This window comes from Phyllobates terribilis, unplaced genomic scaffold (assembly GCF_046119375.1).
Source record: "Phyllobates terribilis strain yellow unplaced genomic scaffold, ASM4611937v1 Scaffold_3__8_contigs__length_932513732, whole genome shotgun sequence".
Taxonomy (NCBI): domain Eukaryota; kingdom Metazoa; phylum Chordata; class Amphibia; order Anura; family Dendrobatidae; genus Phyllobates; species Phyllobates terribilis.
In genome coordinates this window covers 929,576,378-929,601,219 of record NW_027362763.1, presented here as the reverse complement: position 1 = coordinate 929,601,219, position 24,842 = coordinate 929,576,378, and the positions used below count along the sequence as shown (strand labels likewise).

Genomic DNA, 24,842 nt, shown 5'->3' with positions numbered 1-24,842 from the left:
GCAGTGTTTAAAATAGTAGACATGTCACTGAAGGATCTGTCAGAAGGCAGACATAGGAATACATAAGCAGAGCACCAGATAAAGCCCACCCCACAGGCCGCCCTAGAGGACTGAAAATAAACTTTCAGGACTGAAAATAAAGATTAAAAAAGAACCACAGGACGGATTTCATCAACTAAGGTAACATTTTAATCAGTGTAACGGCGCCAACCTGTATGCAGTTTACTGAGAACAATCCTGCTGACAGGTGCGCTTTAAAGAGAACATGTCAGGTGCATAAATGTTATTTAGCGGCAGATATAGGTTTAAGCCCTTAGGAACTAAGCTAATTTTGATCTTGATGATCAGGCCAAATTTTAGAAATCTGACCAGGGCCACTTTATGTGGTAATAACTCTGGAACGCTTCAACATATTCCTGTGATTTTGAAACTGTTTTTTTATGACATATTGTACTTCATGATAGTGGTAATATTTGGTTGATATAACTTGCGTTTATTTGTGAAAAAAAAATCACAATTTTGGCTAAAATTTTTAAGAATTCACAATTTTCAATCTTTCAAATAACCATATGACTACTTTACAGCTGCATAATTTTTCAAACATTTTATTTTGTTAGGATGTTAGACGGGTTAAAAGTTTAGTAGCAATTTTTCTTTTTTTTTCAAAAAAATTAAAAACCTGTTTCTTTAATGACCTATTCAGATTTCAATGGACCTTGATGTTGGAAACTTAAAAACTTGTCAAGAATTTATTTTTTTTTTTTTTATTTTTAAGGGGATTTTTTTGTTACGTAAAACAGGGAGGGTAGGGCAGGAGAAGACCATATAAAATGTGACTATAAGCATTACAATTAACAATAGAGAAAACTAAATGTATGCACTTGAAAAATAAAACCATAAAAGTCTTCCTACTAGCCTAGAAAACGAGGAAGTATTAAAGGAAAGTCTGAAGGAAAAAGAGTACTTGGAGGGGAAAGGGTTAGGAAGAGGGAAACGCAGGAAGGAAAGTATAGGGACCAGGAAGAAAAGGAAAGGTGAAACTTATGGGGATAGAAAAAAGGGAAAAGGAAAGTGAATAGTCCTCTGAGAGAAATTTTAACATGGAAAGAACAGATGTTAATAACATAAACATATGTCAAACAAGTTACTGTGATAATCAACAGCCTTTCCTCAATTTCATTTTATAAAATCAACGAGAAAAAAATGCAATATCCTGAATTATTTAGATAAAGGCTGAAAAAAATCTATGAAAAGCGAATTTCCTTATTCATGGGAAGATAGGTTATTTTTCAAAGTCGCATTATGGAGGTAAACCTTTGGAAAATTTTCAAAGAGATCCAAACTATCGTAGACAAATATGATAAAATCTACTACTTGGTTGGGAAGAATTCTAACTTATAAAATGATGATCCTCCTTTCAAGGTTTTTTTAGTTTTTACGTCTAGATCTCTCCTTGTTCCTGATATTTGGATTCAGAAATTTCATAAACAAATGTTTAATTACATATGGCAAAACAAACAGCCATATCTCAAAAAATCTCTTTACGAGCAGGAGCAGTGGGAAGTATAGCATTACCAAACATCCAGGTGTATTATAGCTCAAATATTATTCTTCAGAGCAGAAATTGGTTACATAAGGATATGAGAAATAGGGTCTCTTTGGAAGAAGATATATATAAAAATTCTCAATCATCTTCCCTGATATTAATACATTCACTTGTTCCCTCTCTTACATTACCCACACACCCAACTCTAAAATCAACAATAACCCAATGAAAAAAATTATAGAAATTGACTTGTGATAATATTTTATACCACCAGAGAAAATCCCCATAACCTTTTTTTCAGATAATTTTTCCTAAAATTCCCTTTGAAAAATTGGGGATAAGTGATTGCTCCTCCACTACTTTCTGGAAGTAATAATCTTAATTTATATAGCGCCAACATATTCCGCAGCGCTTTGCATTCAAACAATTTTTACAGACATTATTGTTACTGTCCCCATTTGGGCTCACAATCGACATTCCCTATCAGTATGTCTTTGGAGTGTGGGAGGAAACAGGAGTACCCGGAGGAAACCCACGCAAACATGTGGAGAACATACAAAATCCTTGCATGTGTTGGCCTTGGTGGGGTTTGAACCAAGGACCCCAGTGCTGCAAGTCTGCTGTGCTATGACCACTGAGCCACCGTGCTGCCCTCAATTCTACCGTAAATTTTCAGGCATTAGAAAATTCACAAGAGAAAAAAACACCTTACCCCTAGCTCTACCAAGAGCCTTGTCTACCCTACTAGAAAACCCCTCTTTCTGACTCAATTTGGAATATGAAAAATATTTACAGTTTCTTCAATTCAGATTTGGAATTTGAAAAATCCAAGCCTATACAAGCGAGGAAATTATTTTAACCCTTCACATGCTACACAGGAGTTAATGGAAAGTGAAATGGAAAAAAAATAAAAATGCACCTTTAAAATGTAGCTTTGGCCCCAATTTTTTTTCACTTTTGCAAGAGGTAACACCAAAAAGTGGATCCCGCAGTTAGTTAACCACTTTCTTTTGAGCACCGTGTAGTCAAAAAGTTCTGTTTGGACAAACGGAAGGAGCAATATTTGAATTTTGGAACACAAATTTGGCTGAAAGAGATGGCAGGCACCATGTCCCATTTGAAGGGCCTCTGAGGTGCCTAAAAAGCAGAAACCCCCCACAACTGACCCCATTTTGGAAACTACACCCCTCAAGGAGTTTTTTCTATGGTTATAGTGAGGATTTTAAACCCAAAAGTACTATACTGAATTTGATAACATCAGGTCGTCATATTGTCATCATTTTCTCCAATCCCCTCCACAACAGCACCACCTGGAGGTTCTCCCCATCCTAATTAGGGACAGGAAACACAGGAGGTTAAATAGCCCCTCCCCATATACAGTCCCCATTGTTTTCCTGTCACTGTTGGATGAAGAGGTAACCTAAGGTGGCTGTGGCCAGCAATCAGTGCCCTGTCAAATACCTGGAAGCTGGGCTGCAGAGATCGATCGCCTCCGGCTTTCCTCCTCTGTCAGCTCCCATTCCATCTGGAGCGGGAACTCCTCACTTTCCTGTGCCGTAGGCTTGTAGGCTGGGGGCATCCCGTAGCTCCCCAGCCTGGGTTTCCTCCATCCTCCATGGCAGCGTTTGGTGCGCATCCAGGGCACACCGGAAGTCAGGGTTTTCGGCCCCCAATGTCACTTCCGGTTCTGTTCCACAGTGGAACGCATGGGCCGTGGCAGGAAATACAAATAGAAAACCGCAGTTTTGGCTGGAAAATGGAGGAATCATCCACCTGATTGGGGGAATCAATGCTGGATCTCGATCTCAACTATAAAAGACCCAAATGAGTAGACAGCATTAAGGTAGGACAGAACATCCTTTTACTATGGAAGGTGTTGGTTCTAAATCTGCATCTGTAGAGCCCATCTTTGGAAAGGTACCCATAGGGAGGACCTTCTTACATCTCTTCCCTTACTGCAAAAAGCCACAGGATTCTTAGCGGATGCTTTGGCGGAGTCCGTCAGGATTGTGGCGAGATCAGCAGTGTTAGCTAATTCTGCAAGAAGAGAACTCTGGTTAAAGATGTGGTGTGGGGATAATGTTTCAAAATCTAAACTTTGCTCAATTCCGTTTAAAGGAGAATATAAGTTCAGATCAGCCTTGGATGAGCTGTTGAAGAAGGCGTCTGGTAAAAAGAAGACTCTGCCAGAGCCAAAGAATCCAAAAAAATTAGGAAAAGACCCATTTCTTCCACCTGAACAACAGCAAACATTTCTGTAAAAAGGCAAAGGTAACTCCGGTCACTAGAGTTACCCCAAAGGTGGGAGAGGAAAGAATATCTTTCAGAATACGAGGCAAGACAGACCATGATGCCAAAAGTGTAGGAGGCAGGAATGCAAATTTCCTTCCACAGTGGCAACAGATTTCAACAGACAGGAAGACCCTGGAAATGGTTGGAATAGGAGCAAAAAATCGACTTCACTGCCTACCCTCCACAAAGGCTAGAAATAACAACCTTGTCATCTCCAAGATTACAAAGGATCCTAATATCGAGTCTTCAGGATCTGCAAAATTCAAAAGTTATTTCACCAGTACCTTACATGGAACAAGGAAAAGGTCACTATTCTCGGGTCTTCCTGTTAAAAAAGCCATCAGGAGCCTACAGGATAATTCTCAACCTGAAACATCTCAACTAATACGTCAAATACAGAAGGTTCAAGATGGAGTCTATAAGATCTACAGTTCCACTAATTGGGGAAGATTTTGACATGGCAACAATAGACCTTCAAGAGGCATACTACCATGTACCGATTCATCCTGTCTACAGGAAATGGCTCCAATTTGATGTAAAACAGAATCAGGGGATACAACACTACCAATTCTATGTGCTTCCCTCTGGGATTTCATCGGCACCTCGTCTCTTCACAAAGCTCATGGCGGTGGTGGTAGTTTTCCTAAGAAGGCAAAATATTGGTATTGTCCCCTCTTTAGATGATTTTTTAATAATGGCTCCCTCAGTTCCAATATTGGAAAAACACCTGCAGCTGACCCTAACGATTCCAGAATCTGGAGGATGACTGGTAAATCGCGGAAAATCGGATCTAATTCCCTCCACCGGAAAGACCTTTTTGGGAATTCTACTAGACTCCCAACATCAGGTCTCGTTTTTGCCCAAGCAAAAGCAAATTCTGTTGAGGTCAAAAATCTATGCGCTAACACTGTTTCAATAAAATTTGCCATGTCAGTCCTCGAGACTATGACCGCCTCCATTCAAGCTGTAACATGGGCTCAAGCTCATACAAGGGTCCTTCAAAACCTACATCCTTTCCCGTTTGGACATATCTCTAAGTTCTCTCATCAGCAAAATCCATCTGCCAGATCAGGTAAAGACATCTTTAAGTTGGTGGCTTTGTCCAGGAAATCTAGGGAAAGGAACACCATGGATTCAACATCCACTGATAACGGACAAAACAGACGCCAGCAAAAGAGAATGGGGAGCAATAGTCTCCCAGGTGGCCTTTGAATCTTGTCACAAGAAATTGCTGGTCAGTCATCGAATTTGAGAGAATTGAAGGCAGTAGAAGAGACCCTCAGGGCAGCCAAATCTCTACTTCAGGGGTCACATGTCAAAATATATGCAGACAATATGACGACTGTTGCCCACCTGAGACATAATGGAAGTACAAAGAACAGAAAACTGCAAGTAATCTCAGCAAGAATCTTCCACTGGGCGGAACATCATCTTCTGTCTCTATCAGCTCTGCACTTGAGGGGCTCTAACAATTATCAGGCAGATTTGTTGAGCAGAAAGGATATACATCCTGGGGAATGGAGTCTGAACTTAGAGATATTCCACATGATTGTACAGAAATGGGGATATCTAGAGGTGGATCTATTTGTGAACCACAAGAACACAAAAGTAAGAACATTCTTGTCCCTGGATCCCAAAAATCCGTCAGCAGGAGTAGATGCGTTCGCCCATCCTTGGAAAGTCAGACTCTCATATGCATTTCCTCCAATTCCATTGCTGCCAAGAACGCTACAAAAGATCAGGTCAGAACGTGTGTAAACAATTCTCATAGCACCGATGTGGCCAAAAAGAGCATTGTTTGGAACACTGAACAGTCTGAAGGTGGAGGGTCCATTGATTCTTCCTCTGACCCTGATGCTGCAGATCGTTGATCTGATCTACCATCTGACACCCCCAAAATCTATCTCTAGCAGCCTGACTTCTGAAGCCTCCATCCTAAGAGCCAGGGGCCTTTCAGAGGATGTAATCCATACACTGCAGAAAGCAGGTTACAAACTCTATTTACGGGAAAATCTGGAAAACCTTCATACTATGGTATGGACCTCATCCATTAGATCCCTTTCGACCAGACAAAGCTGTAATGCTGGCTTTTTTGCGAAACTGTCTATCTAAGGGATTAAGACAGAGTACACTCAAGGTCCAGATTTTGGCCTTGAGCTCCTATTTTGATATGAACTTAGCCCAATACAGATGGATTAAAAGATTCATGGCAGCTGCATCGCGTATAAATCCACCAAGAACAAAAACAATTCCACCTTGTGATCTAAATACTGTTCTTAAAGGTCTTACTATGCAACCCTTTGAGCCAATATTGGAAGCACACATAGATAAGTTGTCATGGAAGTCAGTTTAGTTGGTAGCAGTGACTACAGCCAGGAGAGTGGGGGAAATCCAAGCACTTTCCATCAGAGAGCCATATTTAAGAATTTTGGAAGATAGAATCATCCTCCAGTTGGAGCCTTCATTTCTTCCCAAAGTCATGTCTGAATTTCATATGTCTAAGCCCATAATCCTCTTGTATTTTTGTCAGAATCCATCAAATAGCGGAGAGGAGGAATACCACACTTTAGATGTCAGAAGGATTATCATCAATTACCCAAGTCAAATTGAAGCTAGGAGGAAGGATCAGAAACTTTTTGTACAATATGGAGGTCCCAACAAAGTAAAGAAAATCTCAAAAAATACGCTAGCAAATTGGATCAAAAAAGCGATTTGTGAAGCATATAAAATTCAAGATTTATCCCCTCCAACATCATTGAAAGCTCATTCCACCAGATCCTATGTCTGTCTCCTGGGCTGAAAAGGCTAGTGCATCCGTCGAGCAGATCTGCAGTGCGGCTACATGGTCATCTGTCCATACCTTTGCTAAACATTTATAGACTAGATGTTATGTCAAATAGAGACCTTGCGTTTGGAAGGAAAGTCCTTAAGGCTGTTGTCCCTCCCTAACAAAATTCATTCTTAAGTATTACTCTTGGTGATGTCGTGGAGGGGATTGGAGAAAATAGAATTAGACTTACCAGTAATTTGTTTTCTAAGACCCCTCCACGACAGCACGGGTAATTCCCTCCCTTTTGTATATGAAAAAATCCTTGGCATATATATATATATATATATATATATATATATATATAATATATTATAATTATTTGGAGCATTCATACTGTGTGGTCCTTTGTGAAAACACTGGGGATAGTATATGGGGAGGGGCTATTTAACCTCTTCTGTTTCCTGTCCCTAATTAGGATGGGGAGGCAACTTCCAGGTGGTGCTGTCGTGGAGGGTCTTACAAACCGAATTACTGGTAAGTCTAATTTTCTTTTTTTTTTTTAATTAATTTTTTTTAACTTTTGAAAAAAGCCTAAGCCTAACCCTAAACTCAACGGCAAAGAATGAACGAAATAAAAATTGTAAAATATATTTAATCTGAGTAAGGGGGATGACACAGGGGAGATAATTTACTAATTATTGGGCTTTTGATCACTATGATAGACTCTATCACAGTGATCAAACATCAGGAACCAATAAGAAAAATCCCTGCCGGTGCTGGGTAGCAGATCTCGGAGGGAGCACTGCACATGCACCCGCCATTTTTGTTCATGGAATAACGGTGATCGGGGACCGGAAAAACTGGCCCTAATCGTGTTTTCCAAGGTCCCAGCTACCCCCGGTAGCTGAAACCCTGGAAATTTTTGGACTCTGAGGGGAGCCCTATTAACTTATTCCCGATCGCCGTTTTAAAACAGCGATGAGGGAATAAGGCCTCTTAGCGGCCGTCATCTTAATGCATATCGGTGGTCGTTAAGGGATTAATAAGGTTACAATGTTGTCTGGCCACCTTAATGGAAGCTTGGCTACTTGGAGAAAATGAACTTTGTATACTCCTAGGAGCCACTCTCTTGCACAGGGCAGTTAGTCACGGTTCCCTACAGAAGCTGTGTCTGTCATCACTCACTGGCACATTGACAGCCCACTCTGCCCGTACACACTGCAGTGCGAGCTGTCCTTCATACTGCCAGGGAGTGATAACAGCCGCCACTCACAGTATGGCGAACAATGGCTGTAACCGCTCCTATGACTGAAAGAAAGTGGCTCCCAGAAGGATATGTCATTTCCTGTGCTTTTAGTAAGGTGGCCAGGCAGCATTTTAACACAATTTACGAGTAGATTAACATATAACAGGTTCCCTTTAAAAACCCATTCGCTCCCTGAATGATCATTTTGCTAATTTGTGGGTCGATCGACAGCATGGTTACACATATAACCATAATTGCATAATTATCTCAAAACAAGTGTTCATAGGAACAATAATTCCTGATAATCATGCAGTGTAAATGCGCCCTAAGCAGAGCCTTTTAGTAAGGACTTCTATTATATTCTTAATTTATTGTTATATCCCTAGCCATGACCCCCTTTTCATACCAGCACCACTGCCCCACTGGTTCTACAGCAATCATGTCATTTACATAGTTCAGGTAACCAATCACTGGGCTCAGCGGTGATACTGGCATGTATGGCTTGAGAATGCTAAGACTAATGATTGTCTGTAGCCATGGTATGGCCCACAACCAGTTTCTGCAACAGAGTGGACCATTGAAGCTATGGAACAGCAATGCATTTTAAGGCCTCATTCACATGTCAGTATTTTTGCATCAGTGATTGAATGCCAATGGAGTGGAACTTATAGAGGAAATCTATAATTGAAAGATTGACACTAGTGATGAGCGAGCATGGTTGCCACTATTCGGTACTCGCCCGAGCATCTCAGTGCTCGATAGGTTTGGTGCTCGGCGAGTTTTTTTCTAATGCTCGGGCCCCCGCCCCGCATTTTTGGCACTTTTTAGACAGCCAGTTAACATGCAGGGATTGCCTGCCAGTCACTGTAATGCCGTAGCCATGTTAGTTGTGGCATTACAGTGATTGGCTGGCCACATAGCGTCACCGGGTCTATATCAGACCCTATGCTCGTCACAGTCTACTTTTCAGACAGGCAGAGTAGGGAGAGCTGCTGCTGAGCTAGGGAGAGAATTGGCTGTTTGTTAGTGAGATATTAGGTATTCCACAGCTATATATACACATTTGAACTAACAGTCCTTCTAAGGATTAATCCAGCTGCATATATTACTGGTGATGACCGGAGTTAGGCAGGCAGAGTTTGTGGACACTGTATAAAGCAGATTTTTATTTTTTTTTGCTTTTAATCCTGATTATTTATATCTAACGCCACTGCCCAAACCTGTGGTCATCAGACGTGATCCGATATTACTTTGATAATAATCGTCACATTTTTTGGAGCGTGCTAAATATTACACTTCATTTAAAATGGGCAAGGCGCGTTACAAGGGACTGGCAAATAGACGTCATGCTGTTGGTGCACCAGAGGCCAAGGCCATGGGCAAGATGAAACTGTGCCTGCTGAGGGAGCGCAACACGCACCCACATCATGTTAAACTACCTTCTTGTCCTAATTACTAAGGGGGCCGTGGAACACCACTCTTGAAGCCAGAGCAGTGTGAAAAGGTTGCTAGTTGGATAGCAGATAATAATTCCACCACCAACACACGGTCCAGTCTCAGTAGCCATGAGTCTGGACCACATATTCCTCACCCTGATCCTCCTTCCTCCCACCATGCCGAGTGCCCGGAGACAAGTGAATACACACTTGGACACTATGAAGAGCTGTTCACTTTTCCATTTATAGATTAGGGCCTCTCGCTCGGCCCGCTTCAAGTGGGGCAAGAGGAGATCGCATGTAGCGATGCCCAAATATTTGAGCAGCCACGGTCACAGAAAGGCGATGGTGGGAAAGTGCAATTACTGTCACAAGAGGTGGATGATGATGATGAGACACAATTGCCAGCAAGTCAAGAGGAGGCCCAGGGTGTGAACGTGGAAGACGAGGTGGTGGACGATGAAATCACTGACCCAACCTGGCAAGGCGACATGCATAGCGAGGACAGCAGCACAAAGGGCGAGGGAGGGTTAGCACCACAACAGGCAGGAACACGCAGTTGGGTGGCCACGGAACATCAACACGAGGGAAGTTTCCAGTCCAACTGTTATGTCTTCCAGAGTCTGGCTCTTTTTTTAAGACTATGCAGATAACCCCAAAAAGGCCATTTGCAACATCTGCCATGCCAGCATCAGCAGGGGCAGCAAAACTACCAGCCTGACCACTACCAGCAAGAGTGTGCAAAGCAGTCATCAAAGCAAAAGATGGCTACTTTGAAGAACCTAGAATATAAGACATATTTTCAGTTGTTTCACACTTTTTTGTTAAGTATATAATTCCACATGTGTTAATTCATAGTTTTGATGCCTTCAGTGTGAATGTACAATTTTCATAGTCATGAAAATACAGAAAAAACTTTAAATGAGAAGGTGTGTCCAAACTTTTGGTCTGTAGTGTGTGTGTGTGTGTGTGTGTGTGTATAATATAATATATATAATATAATATATATACATACTAGTTATTGAACCCGTTCTACGCCCGGGTGGCAGCATTTTTATTGGTATATGGTCTCCCATGCTGGTATGTGCTGCCCCTTCCTGGTATTTGTGCTGCCCCCATCCTGTCCCCACCATCCAATCCCGGTATGCGTGGCTCCCCTCATCCCCAATCCCGGTATGCGTGGCTCCCCTCATCCCCAATCCTGGTATGCGTGGCACCCCTCATCCCTATTCTGGTATGCATGACTCCCCTAATCCCGGTATGCGTGGCACCCCTCACCCCCCCCCATCACTATACACACATCCCAAAAAAAATAAACAGTTATACTCACCTTTCTTCTCTGTACTCCAGCGCTGCAGCGTCCTGTTCTGCCGGAGGCCGGGGGAAGAGTGCGGGGACAGAGCACCGCGCTGTCCGACGCCACTTCGCTGAAGACGCACTGTAAATGTGTCTTCAGTAAAATGGCGCCGGATAGCGCTATGCTCACGCGCCGATCCGACGCCTCACTCCGCCCCCGGTCTCCGCTGAAGAGAGGCGCCGCGGCAACGCTCCTCCCGGTCAGGTAAGTATGTAAGTATGGCGCCGGAGATCGCAGTGTGCGTTCAGTGCCTACGCATTCCGCGATCTCCGACGCCATACACACTCCTCTTACCTGTAACGGCTGGATGTGGTCTTCTGTCTGGAGCCAGACTGCGCGTCACTCATGCGCAGTCTATCGAGGCTTCAGACAGAGACACGCATCCCCCGTTATATTATAGATACATATAATTGTGGGGGGTTTTCACTGTTTAGGCACATCAGGGGCTCTCCGAACGCAACATGGCGTCCACTAATTATTCAAATTTTACATTCGAAAAGTCAAATGGTGCTCCTTCCCTTCCGAACCATGCCGTGTGCCCAAACAGTGGTTTTCCAACACATATGGGGTATTGTCATGCTCAGGAGGAATTGCACAACAAATTTTGGGGTCCATTTTTTCCTGATACCCTTGCGAAAATTAAAAAAAGAATGGGGTCTAAAGTAACATTTTTGTGAAAAAAGTTAATTGTTCATTGTTTTCTTCCACATTCCAAAAATTCCTGTGAAGCACCTGAAGGGTTAATAAACTTCTTGAATGTGGTTTTGAGCACCTGGGAGGTGCAGTTTTTATAATGGTGTCACTTTTGGGTGTTTCCTGTCATAAAGGCCCCTCAAAGTCACTTCAAATGTGATGTGGTCCCTAAAAAAAAAAAAAAAAAAAAAAAAAAAATTGTTTTGTAAATTTTGATTGAAAAATGAGAAATCTCTGGTCAACGTTTAACCCTTATACCTTCCTAACAAAAAAAAAAATGTTGGTTCCAAAATTGTGCTAATGTAAAGTAGACATGTGGGAAATATTATTTATTAACTATTTTGTGTGACATCTCTCTCTCTGATTTAAGGGCATGAAAGCTCAAGTTTTAAAATTGCAAAATTTTCAAAATGTTTGCCAAATTTCAGATTTTTTTCACAAATTAACGCAAGTGATATAGAAGAAATTTTACCAGTATCATGAAGTACAATGTTTTTTCGTGACATCTCCGAATCAGTGGGATCCGTTGAAGCGTTCCAGAGTTATTACCTCATAAAGTGACACTGGTCAGAATTTAAAATAAAAAAAAAAATAATAATAAAAAAAAAAAATTTGCATCATTAAGGGGTTAAAGAGGTATTTCAGAACAAGTAAATCATCGCCTATCTACTGGTGACAAGGCTGAGATTACTGTGGGTCCCATGGTTTAAAGCAAAGCATTGATGGCAGAAGCCGGTTCTACATGCGTTTGGCCGTCCATTAAAGTAGTTGTCCACTACTTGGACAACTCCTTGTCATACCCCAACGCCTGGCCCCGATAAAGTAAAAAAAGGCCCCCAAGCGTCTTGATTTCAACGGTATTGGTCTCTCACGTGTTCCCGTAGGGAAAATAAATTGCCCACTCCTGTTCTAGACGTTCCCTGATTATATTTATTGCAGTGACATAATAATGTAGCTCTGTTCTTTGCTGAGCCTTGATGGGGCTGCTATAGAGGTACATTTAGCCTCTAATCCACCCCTGTATACTTCCAAGCTGACCTGCTCTATCAGACTCTTCATATATATTCTTCTCCACTACAAGTATTAAAATATTGCTGTACAGCTTTAGACTAGGAGCCAGAAGGCTTTGTGCACTGTGTACTTTTGACCTTAGGCTGAAAGTCCCCAAAAAAAACCCACTTACTACAGTGCACCTGATTCTGGGGATCTGTTTTAATATTGTCTCAGCAGTGGGCAGTTGCTTTGTTTCCGGAGGTAATTACTCTCTCCTGGGACTATGAGGTTTCATAGATTTTGGATACAAGTCCTACACGTCAAGTAACTGTGCACATGGGACCTGCTGATATATATCACCTGCGGAAAAGCAAAAAAAAATGATTTAGGGTATGTGCGCATGATCAGGATTTTTAGCAGAAATTTCCTGAGCGTTTCTTCATCTCCTTGGCAGGAAAAACTCTGGGCGTTTTTGTACATCAATGAATGCTTTTTGGAACTAAATAAAGTTATTTGGTGGGACATTGCTTAAGCCCTTGGATTACCGTCAGAACTGGGGTGAATATATTGGTTAATTTAAATGATTAAAGCATGTGTCTGTATTTCAAATAAAGTGTTTGCTCTGTGCCTGTGTGTTTAACTCTTTACTTTAATTAGTTTTGGTCATGAAAAGGTCTGATTGACACCTTATCATTACCAAATGAAAGAGCTGGGTGTCAGCTAGTCCCATTCACCCAATCTTCATTAGCATTTCTATTCATGTAATTTATGTGGCTGCTGTGAGCTGGTATTTTTAGCCTGGGAAGGTGCCATTTACAAACATGATCCCTGGCCATTAAATAACATCTCACACCTGGTTCGTTAGCTGCTATGTCCCCCCGATCAGCACTCAGCAGCGCTTTTTACTCTAATGCCGCACTTTTGTTGTCAGGACATGTGAATCCACCACATATAATGACACTTCAATCGGTCAAAATCTGCAGCTGAGACTAGTGTTTCCGGTACAGAAATTGACATGCTGCAGATGAGTTTGGGTACGTGGTCACGGTCAGGGCTGCTGCAGGTTTGACGCTGCGTGTTTATACGGCGTCAAACATGCAGCGTCCAGATGTTACAGCATAGTGGATGGGATCTCTAGAAATCCCATGTCCGCTTGCATGTATCTGAGGCTGCGGATCACCCGTGGACACTGACATGCGGCACGTCTTTCAGGACCGCAGCATGTCAAATTCTGTTGCGGAGTCGCTAGTCTCCGCAACAGAAATTTTACCAATAGAATGTGGTAAATACGCATGGTTCAGTGAACACATGTGGATTTACCTGCGTTCTATAGAATGCAATGTTTTGGACACAACAAAAAATATGCGTCCAAAGCGCTGCTATGTCCGGAATGTGGGCACCAAGCCTAAAATTCAAAAAAAATAAATGGCGTTGGCTCCCGCATCATTTTCATAACCAGCTGAGGGAAAGCCGACCACTGGGGGCTGATATTGGTAGCCGGGGAAGGGGCCATTAGCCAACAATGTTCCCTGGCTATTAATATCAGCCAACAGCTGTTTGTTTAGCTTTTTACTGGCTAGATTACAGGAGGACCCTAGAAAAAAATTGACTTGGGGGGGCCCCCCTATAAAATCTAACCAGCAAAGGCTAAACTAGACAGCTGCAGGGCCATGGATACTAGCCCCCTCCGCGGCTATTAATATCACCCCTCAGCAGTCCTAGAAATGGCGCATCCATAAAATGCTCCAGATCTGGTGCTTAGCCTCTGCTCTTCCCACTGCCCTGTAGCGGTGGCGAGTGGGGTAATGGGTTGGGGTTCACGTCAGCCTTGTATTGGCTTCTGACATGAAGCCCAAATTAGTAATGAAGGGCGTCTGTAAGATGCCCCCATTACTAACCGCGTAGTAAAATGGTCGCCTCTTTTTCAATAAAAGCCATGGCCAGAATAAAGTGTTTTAATAAAAAACACACGGTTCTACAATTTTATTTTTATTACACTCTGCCCGCGAAGCCCTCGATCTCCTGAAAAAAACATAAAATAACAAACAACCATATCCCTCAACTGTCCGCCGTCAACGACATAGTCCACGTACCGCCAACGATTGTCCCTCGACGATCCGGGTCACTTCTACAGCAGTGACATCAGCCATCACTGATGTCACTGCTGTAGAAGACAGCACTGTATACTTACAGGGCTGTAATATCACCCCTATCAATATACATGCTGCAGGAGGTCACTGGGGTTGATCACCTGAGGATCAGTTGATCAGCTCCGGTGAGCTTACCACCCTGGGAACATTCTTGCAAATGTTCCCAGGGTCAGGTGAACATCAGCTGATGGTCACGTGACCGATCAGCTGATCATTGACGTCACTGATACCGCCGGGAGGAGAGGAACGCCGCCGGACAGGTGAGTATAGCGGTTTATTTTTTTTTATTTTTTTACAGCGGGCTGCGCAGAGCAGACTACTGCTTCTCCCATCCACGCCATTCTCACTGTTATCAGCAAGAGCTGCGGTCGGATGAGAGGAGATGTAGTCCTCCTCTCCCAACCCGGGTACCACCCGCAGCGCTTTTCCGGCTCGATTTTGCACCCATTGACTTTTACTGAAACGCAGCATATCCTCAGGTATAGATATTATACCTGCGGCTTTGCTGTGATTCAATGTAAGTCAATGGGAGCGAATTTGTGGCGGAAACGCCCAAACAGTGGTCATACTGCGTTTTTTTACCGCAATGCGAATCCGGAGAAATTTCCGCATCATGTGCACAGCACATCCAGATTCGCATTGCTATACCTAGCAGACCTATTAACAAGCGTTTTCGCAGCGTTTCCACTGGAAAACCGCCGCGAAAACGCATCGTGTGAACTTAACCTTTGGAAGAAAATTATGCACTTCTTGTAATGGATCTTAAGTGGCAGAAATTGTAGTAAACACCCCTTGGGGTTTTTGGGAGGTTGATGTCTGGAATTTCCTTGCTAATAAAATCAAACTGACTGCAAACCCACGATAGTGGTCTGCCCAACCCTATAATGTAGTATATATAACTAGGGAGTCGGTCAGCAGATTTGACCCTATCCAAACTTACCACAAGCATAAGAGACCATAGTTTTTTTTATTTTATATTTTTTTATCAAACCGCTTTTATTAAAACTGGCCAGATAAAATTTCAGAACAATTTGTGATCACAAATGCATTGTATAGAAAGTATACATAAGGATTGTAGACATACACCACTATTGCTCACATATAGATTGAACATTGAATATTTTCATCCCTCTTCCCCCTAACATTCCCCTACCCTTCCCCTTCCAGTATACAACATACGGTACATTACCCAGCAAACCATCTAGAATATGTTCATTAAAGTTTTAGTAAATTGAAAATCCTATCATTTGCCTATTGCCTTGATACTACTGCTGGACATCTGATCCAGCTCCCCTTTTGATATACACCTTTTTCACAATATACTGTAGACTGTATTTTTCAGACATTCTATTATTTCATCTAGCAAGGGAGAAGCACTTGTCAACTAATGTTTGACAATAATTTGCTAATCTGATATATTTTGGATATGGCCAACTGAATTGGGGAGGAATCTCCAGCATCCCTCACCAGGCCCAAGATACAAGATTTAGGACTTGGTGAGATTTGAATGTGATAAACCATCATTAGTCTACCAACCCTTTCCCAGAACTCCATTAACAGCGAGCATGATTCAAACATGTGTGTTATGTCTACCCCCTCTACTTTGCAGCGTGGACAGCAGTCATCAGCTCTAAGACCCATTCTGCACAATACCTTTTGGAGTTGTATAAAGTCTGTGGATAAGAAACCATTGAGATCTTCTCTGGGCCATGTTGACCTAAACCTTCCCTGTTTATTCCAAAATATCATCCCATTCCTCTAAAAGATTTTCAATAACAGTGAGTTGTACAATAAAGAAATAATGCATTTAATTGGTTGTTTTAGTTTGCATAAAAAGTCTATTAGTCCGTTGGATGAGATGGTGAGGTCAGAGATGGCTTCCTGGGATCTTATTGCGTGCCTTAGTTGTAAGTATTTGAAGAAATCGGAATTACGCAACTTGAACTCCTGTTTCAGATATTCAAAAGGGCAAAAATGACCATCAAGATATAAATGATACAGATATTTCAAACACTGCCTTTTCCTTTCCTCGAACCTCGCCAAATGCTGTAATTCCCTCAAGCCAGGGTTATACCGAATAGGAGTATACTTGGACCAATCTCTCATTCCCCACCACTTTTTACAGGTCCACCAGATTTTATGTATCAGGAGTAGGGGGGAAGCTGTTGGGGACAGTTGTAGTGACAGTTGCCAGAGCTCTGCTCCCTGGGCATTTGCAACCTAATTAGAGTGAATGTGTAATATCTGCTTTCCCAGCAATGGTATCATGATCAGCAACTAGAAAGGTATGTCTTCTCGAGTGTAAGTGGCTATGAATAAACTTCCGAGTTTCATCCAGAAAACGTGGTTGATTTTCATCCATATTGTGTGTGATTATATGCATGAGCAATACTGTTTCTTAGGATGATAATTTAGCCCATGAAGATCAGATGCTACACAGATGTTTTGTGTGGAATCCAAATATATGGCTATATATACTGTATTACAAAAAAAAAAAAAAAAAAAAGTTTTTTTGCCCTCCCTGTGGACGCTTGGTCCATGTGAAAAAAAATCTGTAATTTGAACAGCCCAATTGAGTTACATTGGTCAGTGTGCTGACCAGACAGCACACACCCCTATTACACGCTCCTCTGAATGAGCCCTTATTGGAAGAAATCTAAGGACAGACTCCCTTGCAGTAAGTACCAATTAGTTGTGCAGCATTGTGTAATATGTCCTTTCGCTTACTGGAGCCTAGCATGTTAGTGTGTGCTTGGCTCCTGGCATCTACTACAGTATCACTCACTGTCCGGGCAGTCAGCGGCAGAGCTGGAAGTGACATCATGGATTGTGTAATATGTGTAAAGTCACACTTCACCTCTTGCCCACTACAGAAATGATAAACCTTTCTGATGTTTGTGGAGTTTAGTAATTCTTTCTAATCAGTTGATTATAGATAACGCTGCAGAGCAAAGTTCTCCCACTTATTGGAAGTCCATTGTGCAGAGGTTAGTCTATAATGATGAAGCCTTTTCTGATTGTGAAACGCTTTTTCTTGAGACACATCCAAAACTTGTATCTGGACAGCAAAGTTAGTGTAGATGATTGCAGCTCTGCACTGAATGACCCATCACATCACTGCCTTCACGTCTATCAGACGTGGCGCAAAGCCCCCTGATCTAGTTACATTGGTCTGCATTGCTTCTGCCAGTTGCACAACCTTTTATGTTAGAAAGGGTTCATTTTATGATGTATATTACCATTTCTGAATAGTAATTGCTGCTAAGACTTACTAGTTAAACATTCTTCACATTCACAAAATTGTCTTCTGAATGTGCATTGTATGTTTTAGTACAGATTTTATGGGGAACCTGTGGTGAAGGCCTGCATTGAAAATGGAGCTCACTTTGTTGACATCAGTGGAGAACCCCAAGTAAGTTTTAAAGTTTTAATTCACTTAATACACATGTAATGATTTATGTGCTTTATAGTTATTACCGTATGTTTTTCGGATTATAAGATGCACTTTTTTTCCTCAAATATGGGGGTGCGTCTTATAATCTGAATGTAGTTTACGGGGCGGCTGCGGTGGAGCGATGTCTCAGGAGGCAGGGTCGATGCTGCAGGAGGCTGGCGGCGGCAGTAGTGGGGAGATGCTAAGGGCCCCGGACTGTGAGGAGGGGGCGTTCAGAGGTGCGACGCTGCAGTGGGCTCCGGGCTTTCAGAAAATGTCTGTGGAGTCCTCACACTTCCCATTGTTTTCACTGCAGTGGACTTCAGGAAAATGGCCGCCAGAGGCTGTGCATGCGCAGATTGAGATCTCGTCTTCCGAGTGTTTAAGTGTTAATGGGGCTCAGGAGCTGGTACTGCTCCAAATGCAGAAGATGCCAGCTGTGCTACACAGTCGGCATATGTCTCTTAGCAGCAACCGGATCTCGCTCCAGTCGCTGTTGTTTAACTATGTAGATGCCCATGTCAGTCTTGCCCCCTCCGAGTGGGACCAATAGTTACCATGCCAGTCGGGGGCCTGCTAAAGACCCCCCCCCCTTCATGACTGCCATCTTGGTACTGCTGTGAAGCCCAGCAACACTCCCATAAGCTAATATGAAAAAGTCCACGATCCTTGCTTAATTCCAATACGTGATAAAAATTTAAATATTTGTGAAAATAGAAAATATTTTATTGGTGTCAAACTTACAATCTAGAAAGATAAAGAAACACAAATTGCACAAGGATTAAAGATTAGAAAATAGCATGTAAGATGCAGAGGGGAGAAAACAAGTTAATTTACTGTTATTTCCTCTCCAGGTCCACAATCCCCACTCCACAAACCTGCACACCCTCGCAGAAATCTTAACCACCTTGATCTACACTCCCTTTCGGAGTCCCTTCTCCCTCTTACAGACATAAGTTCCTTACACAATGCAGATGCTGCTGCCACTTTATATAAAACCACAATTTCTGCAGCTTTCCAATCGGTCGCCCATCTCGCACACACCAAAGCTAGAAAAATCAACAGGCAACCCTGGCACACCAGCCTGACCAAAGAACTGAGGCAGGCTTCCAGAGTTGCTGAGCAGAGATGGAAAAATCCCACTCCAAAGAGCACTTCATCGCATTTAAACAGTCCCTCACTACTTTCAAGTCCACACTCACTGCAGCAAAGCAAACATACTTCTCATCTCTCATATCCTCCCTGTCTCACAAAGCTAAACAGCTATTCAACACTTCAAATTCTCACCTCCATCCCCCAGCACCTCTGCCCTCTCCACTTATCTCAGCTGAAGACTTTGGCTCATTCTTCAAGCAGAAGATTAATCACATCAGAGAAAGCTTTGGCCTACAATCCTCACAGCCCTTCCTCATAACTACTCAGCTCTCCTCCTCCAAAACCAGCTTTTCCACAATTATGGAAGATCAACTTTCCTCTCTACTCTCAAGATGACCTCTCGCCACTTGTGCACATCCCAAACCTCACCACAGTCTTTATCCCAACCCTAACCCATCTCTTCAACCTATCAGTAACAACTGGTGTCTTCCCCTCATGCTTTAAACATGCCTCAATCACACCCATCTTCAAAAAACCCTCCCTTCATCCATCCTTCCTGTCTAGCTACCACCCCATCTTGAACTGTCCTCCCACCTATCCTCCTGCTCCCTCTTTGACCGCTTACAATTTGCCTTCCGACCGGATCACTCCACTGAAACTGCCCTGACCAAAGTCACCAATGAGCTGCTAACCACCAAATCCAAGTGACATTACTCTGTCCTCCTCCACCTAGACCTGTTCTCTGCTTTTGACAGTGGACCATTCCCTATTTCTACAGATTCTCTCATCTCTTGGCATCACAGACTTGGCCCTGTCTTGGATCTCCTAATACCTAACAGACCGGACATTCAGCGTCTCCCACTCACACACCACCTCCTCATCTCGCCCCCTATCTGTCGATGTCCCACGAGGTTCAGTCCTAGGGCCCTTGCTCTTCTCCATTTACATCTTCGGCCAGAGACAGCTCATAGAGTCCCACAGCTTTCAGTATCACCTCTATGCTGATGACACACAGATCTACCTCTCTTGACCGTATATCACCTCCTTACTAACCAGAATCCCACAGTGTCTGTCTGCTAATTCAACCTTCCTCTCTGCTAGATTTCTAAACCTTAAAATGGACAAAACAGAATTCATTATCATCCCCCCCCCCCAATCACTTAAAGTTAATGGCTGCTCACTCTCCCCTGTCCTTCAAGCTCGCTGCCTCAGGGTAACCCTGGACACTGATCTCTCCTTCACACCACATATCCAAGCAGTTTCCTCTTCCTGCCGACTCCAACTCAAAAATATTTCCCGGATCCGCACGTTCCTTATTTAAGAAACTGCAAAATCCCTAGTCCATGCCCTAATCATCTCCCTCCTTGACTATTGCAACATCCTACTCTGTGGCCTCCCCTCTAACACTCTCGCACCCCTCCAATCTATCCTAAACTGTGCTGCCTGACTAACCCATCTGTCACCCCACTATTCCCCAGCCTCTCCTCTCTATCAATCCCTTCACTGGCTCCCCATTGCCCAGAGACTCCAGTTCAAAACCCTAACCATGGCATACAAAGCCATCCACAAACTGTCTCCTCCATACATCTGTGACCTAGTCTCCCGGTACTTACCTACATGCAATCACTGATCCTCACAAGATCTCCTTCTCTACTCCCCTCTCATCTCCTCTTCCCACAATCGCATACAAGATTTCTCCTGTGCATCCCCCCTACTCTGGAACTCTCTACCCCAACATATCAGACTCTCGCCTACTGTGGAAACCTTCAGAAGGAGCCTGAAGACCCACCTCTTCCCACAAGCCTACAACCTGCAGTAACCACCGCTCCTCCATACCGCTGCACGACCAGCTCTGCCCCCACCTACTGTATCCTCACCTATCCCTAGTAGACTGTGCGCCCTCGCGGGCAGGGTCCTCTCTCCTTCTATACCAGTCAGTGACTTGTATTGTTCAAGATTATTGTACTTGTTTTATATTATTTATTCCCCTCTTCACATATAAAGCGCCATGGAATAAATTGCGCTATAATAATAATAACCAGTGATGAGTCATAAGTAGGAAATACTACCCAAGCGATTTGTAGAATAAAAATGCATATAAAGTGAGATTACAATAATTATGCTAATGGTTATGGAAAGGCGGTATAAATTAAATAAATCAAAGAATGGAAAGAACTAACACAAATGTGAAATGGGAATCACACTGTCCCTCTGCCCCACACTCCGTGTGTTTTGTGCGGCTTCTTCAGAGAGTGATGGACTTCATAGGAACTTATGGTTTACCTTATATACTGCAATACTGAACTATTGCAGTGTATAGTACAAGCAATTGAAAGATCGCATGTTCAAGTCTCCTATAGGGACGAAAAAGAAAAAAATTAATAGCCCCCTTCTTTTTCTCCCAATAAAAAAATAAACATGTTTTGTATTGTAGCCTCAAAGTCTGGTCTAAAAAAATTTAAATTAATCCATACTGTAATCACCAAATTAATTTAAAATCGATTAGATTGGCATGCAAAAAAACAAGCAGTCTTGCACAGCTCCATCAACTGAAAATTAAAAATATTATGGAAAAAACACCACCCAAAAAAAAGAATCTATGCACGTTTGGTATTGCCTTAATCGTACTGACCTGGAGAATCAGCTGAGCATCTTCATCTCTTTTCATGAATTCAGCATCTTATGCTTTCTGCAACAACAGAGCTGCTGAGCTATTGATTGCGCACATCCCCGCTGCAGCCAATCAGTGGTGCCGCCAAATGAGAGACCAAAGCAACGTTAGGAGGCCTGCACAGGAGTCGGGAAGGGCTGTCTTTTATTTTACTTTACAGGCAGCATTTGGGGTCTACTTTTCTAGAAGGGGTAAATCCCTTGTAATAAAAGGGCCGCCACAGATGGGCTATAGGAACTCCTAAGTGCAAGTTCTCACACGATTGCTTATTGTGCACCATGTGGGCGAGCAGCCTGTTTATCACAACCATACTATTAGATCAGGTGGACTACCAGCAATGTACTACACAAGTCTGGCCTTGTGCAGTTGGTGGACAATGAGGTGTTAGTAATTTGTTTGGCACACTTGTAAGGTGCTGGCCAGCCTGTATGAAAGTATGAGTGTTGGGCCACTGTCAGACGGCCGTAGATTCTCTCATCCCAGAGAATTGGGTAGATTATGCAAATGTCGCTCCTATCAAACTGTGATCAGAGTGTCAGTTTAGTGTGACCCGATTCTCTCGGATAAGAGAATAGGAGCACACTGAGGAAAAGATGAAGAACAAAATTTCTCCATCTTCTTCATTCTGTGAGTCCGTGTAAATTGGATTGTATTCAGATGTCATCCGAGTGCAGTCCGATGTTTTCCACGCACACACAGACTTGAATGGGTGAGTGGCATCCAATTTCAAAGAGAAATCACACTATGCTGTGACTTTTTTTTTTTTTTGTTACTGACCGATTCTGTCATCGAAAAAAATCATGCATCAGCACTGCCCCATTGAATAAGGTGTCCAAGTGATATCCGATAAAAAAATTTACCTTGTATCAGTAATTTTAGGCAGTCTGACCTGAATTCTTTGCATACAGAACAATTGTTAATGTTATCGACAATACATCCCTTAGTTACATAGGAAATGGTGCTGCATTTAACAACATTAATGTTTTGCTTATTCACTAGGTGATTATCGGCATATTTACATAAGCGAACAACTGCTTTGTCCTGATTATCACCTTTCTAAATGGGCCTTAACAGGAACCTGACAGTGGATTCGTGTTGGCCGAACTACAGGCAGCATGTATAAGAACCTGGGTGCACGATCGCAGCCAGGTGTGTTTTACTCTGAAATGCACCACGGTTTCAGAGAAAACAGTTTGAGGAGCCGGCTGGAGACCAGATGAGTCCACTTTGCGATTCTCTCCATGCTGCTGCTCCAGGTGATTGAATCTCTCACTATGTCCAAACATGGGAGAGACATGTCAGTCACTGGCCGAGGACTACAGCAGACTCCCCATGTCTCATTCTATGCTTAGTGTTTCAGAGTAAAGCATACCAGAATGCAACTGTGCAGCCAGGCTCTGATTCATGCAGCACGCAGATTGGCCAGCATGTATCGACTGACAGGTTCTCTTCAAAGGGAACTTGACAGGTCCCCCATGCCCTCCAACCCACCAGCATTTGCTGCTAAACACCCTGCCTAAACAGCTCTCTGTAGTGTTTAACACCTAGACCTGTGTTTAAAAAATGCTTTACAAACCGTGCGTTTCATATGCTAATTATGCCTTTGACTAGTCAATGGGGAGCTATTTTCCCCAGACTACTTGTCATGATATTGTGATTTGCTAGAGGCAGTATCCTCGCCAGCTCTCCACAAAACTCGCGCATGCACGTGGCTTTCTTCGCCCACCTCATTGCTCCTCTGAAGCCAGGTGTACGCATCCCAGCTTTAGAGGCCACTGCTCCTGTCCGGAAGTGAGGAAGACAGTTTATAACGCCTTCTTTTAAACATGGGTTTAGGTGTTAAACACTATAGAGGGCTAGATTGCTTAGCCAGCGTATTAAACAATAATAGTCTAATGCTGGTGGATTAGAGAGCATGGGGGGACACCTGCCAGGTTCCCTTTAGGTAATACCATCTATCAACATTCAAAGCAAACTTTTAAATTATTGTTAAAATATATGAGTATAAATATTTGCTTGTCTTTTTGGCCTTTGGTCCTATTGTGATATTCCTATTTAATAATTACACTGTACGGTTTTCTCCCCAGTTCCTTGAATCAATGCACATGAAGTATGACAGGCAGGCTGCGGACAGCGGGGTATATGTTGTGGGCAGCACTGGCTTTGACTCCATTCCTGCTGATCTGGGGGTCCTATTTACCAGGAACAGCATACAAGGTAATAGTGGTGTTTTTTTCTTTTTTATAAATTAACTTTTTACTGATTATAACTGTTGTTTGCATTAAGGATAATGAATTACCTGTAATAAAGGTTTCATTTCTAACCATGATATTAAAGGTAATTGATATGATTAAGATACTTGAGGACCATATTCAAGATGGATTAGGGAATTTAAGTTGGTTTGATAAACTCTCCATTCTGTGTATAACTGGCACACACATGCAGGGCAGCACACCAGGGCAGAGATGAATCCTACTCTTTTTTTCCATCACTTAACCATGGCAGGGGATAGGTTGTCCTATTTCTCTTAGAATGTAAGTTTTTTTTTTATTAGAGATGAGCGAATGTTTTGATGTTCGTCGACTAAACCCGAACTTCAAAAAAATGTTCGTGTTCAGACACCCGAACACGAACCCTAATGGAGCCCCGAACATCCCTGGTTTCCCACGCTGTCGTCTGCTTGACAGCGCAGGAAATGGGCTGTGATCGGCAATAAGATCGCTACCACCGGTCACAGCGCTGCGGGATAATGCTGACAGATGTCCAGAGATGTGACTGTGCTATCCGGCAGCCGGTGATGCACTGACAGGAGCGCGATCGCTACCGCAGTGTATCGCGATGAGCTGCCGACACTTAGGTCACTGGAGTTCAAACAGCTGAAGATCAGCTGAGAGCTCTGGTGCCCTCACTTACGGCATCAGTGCTGCGTGAGTGAGAATTTTCCCATGCAACACTGATGCCGTAATTGAGAGCACCGGAGCTCTCAGCTGATCTTCAGCTCTTTGAACTCTAGTGACCTCACTCCTGCAGCAGGAGTGATTACACTTCTGTCAGTGTATACAGCGGTGTCCTCTACAGCAGTCACATCAGTGATTTGCTGGTGTGGCTGCTGTAGAAGTGACCCGGATCGCCATGGGACACTGGATTATGTCATGACAGT

At 43.0% G+C, this 24,842-nt stretch overlaps 1 protein-coding gene across 1 annotated transcript in view; it reads left to right on the top strand.

Moving 5' to 3' along the window:
- LOC141257820 (saccharopine dehydrogenase-like oxidoreductase) overlaps window positions 1-24,842 on the top strand; it is a 76,327-nt gene that overhangs the window by 2,804 nt on the left and 48,681 nt on the right. The window contains exons 3-4 of the mRNA XM_073672831.1: window positions 17,815-17,895; window positions 23,770-23,899. Of these exons, the coding sequence (XP_073528932.1) occupies window positions 17,815-17,895; window positions 23,770-23,899 (211 nt within the window). The remainder of the gene's footprint in view (window positions 1-17,814; window positions 17,896-23,769; window positions 23,900-24,842) is intronic.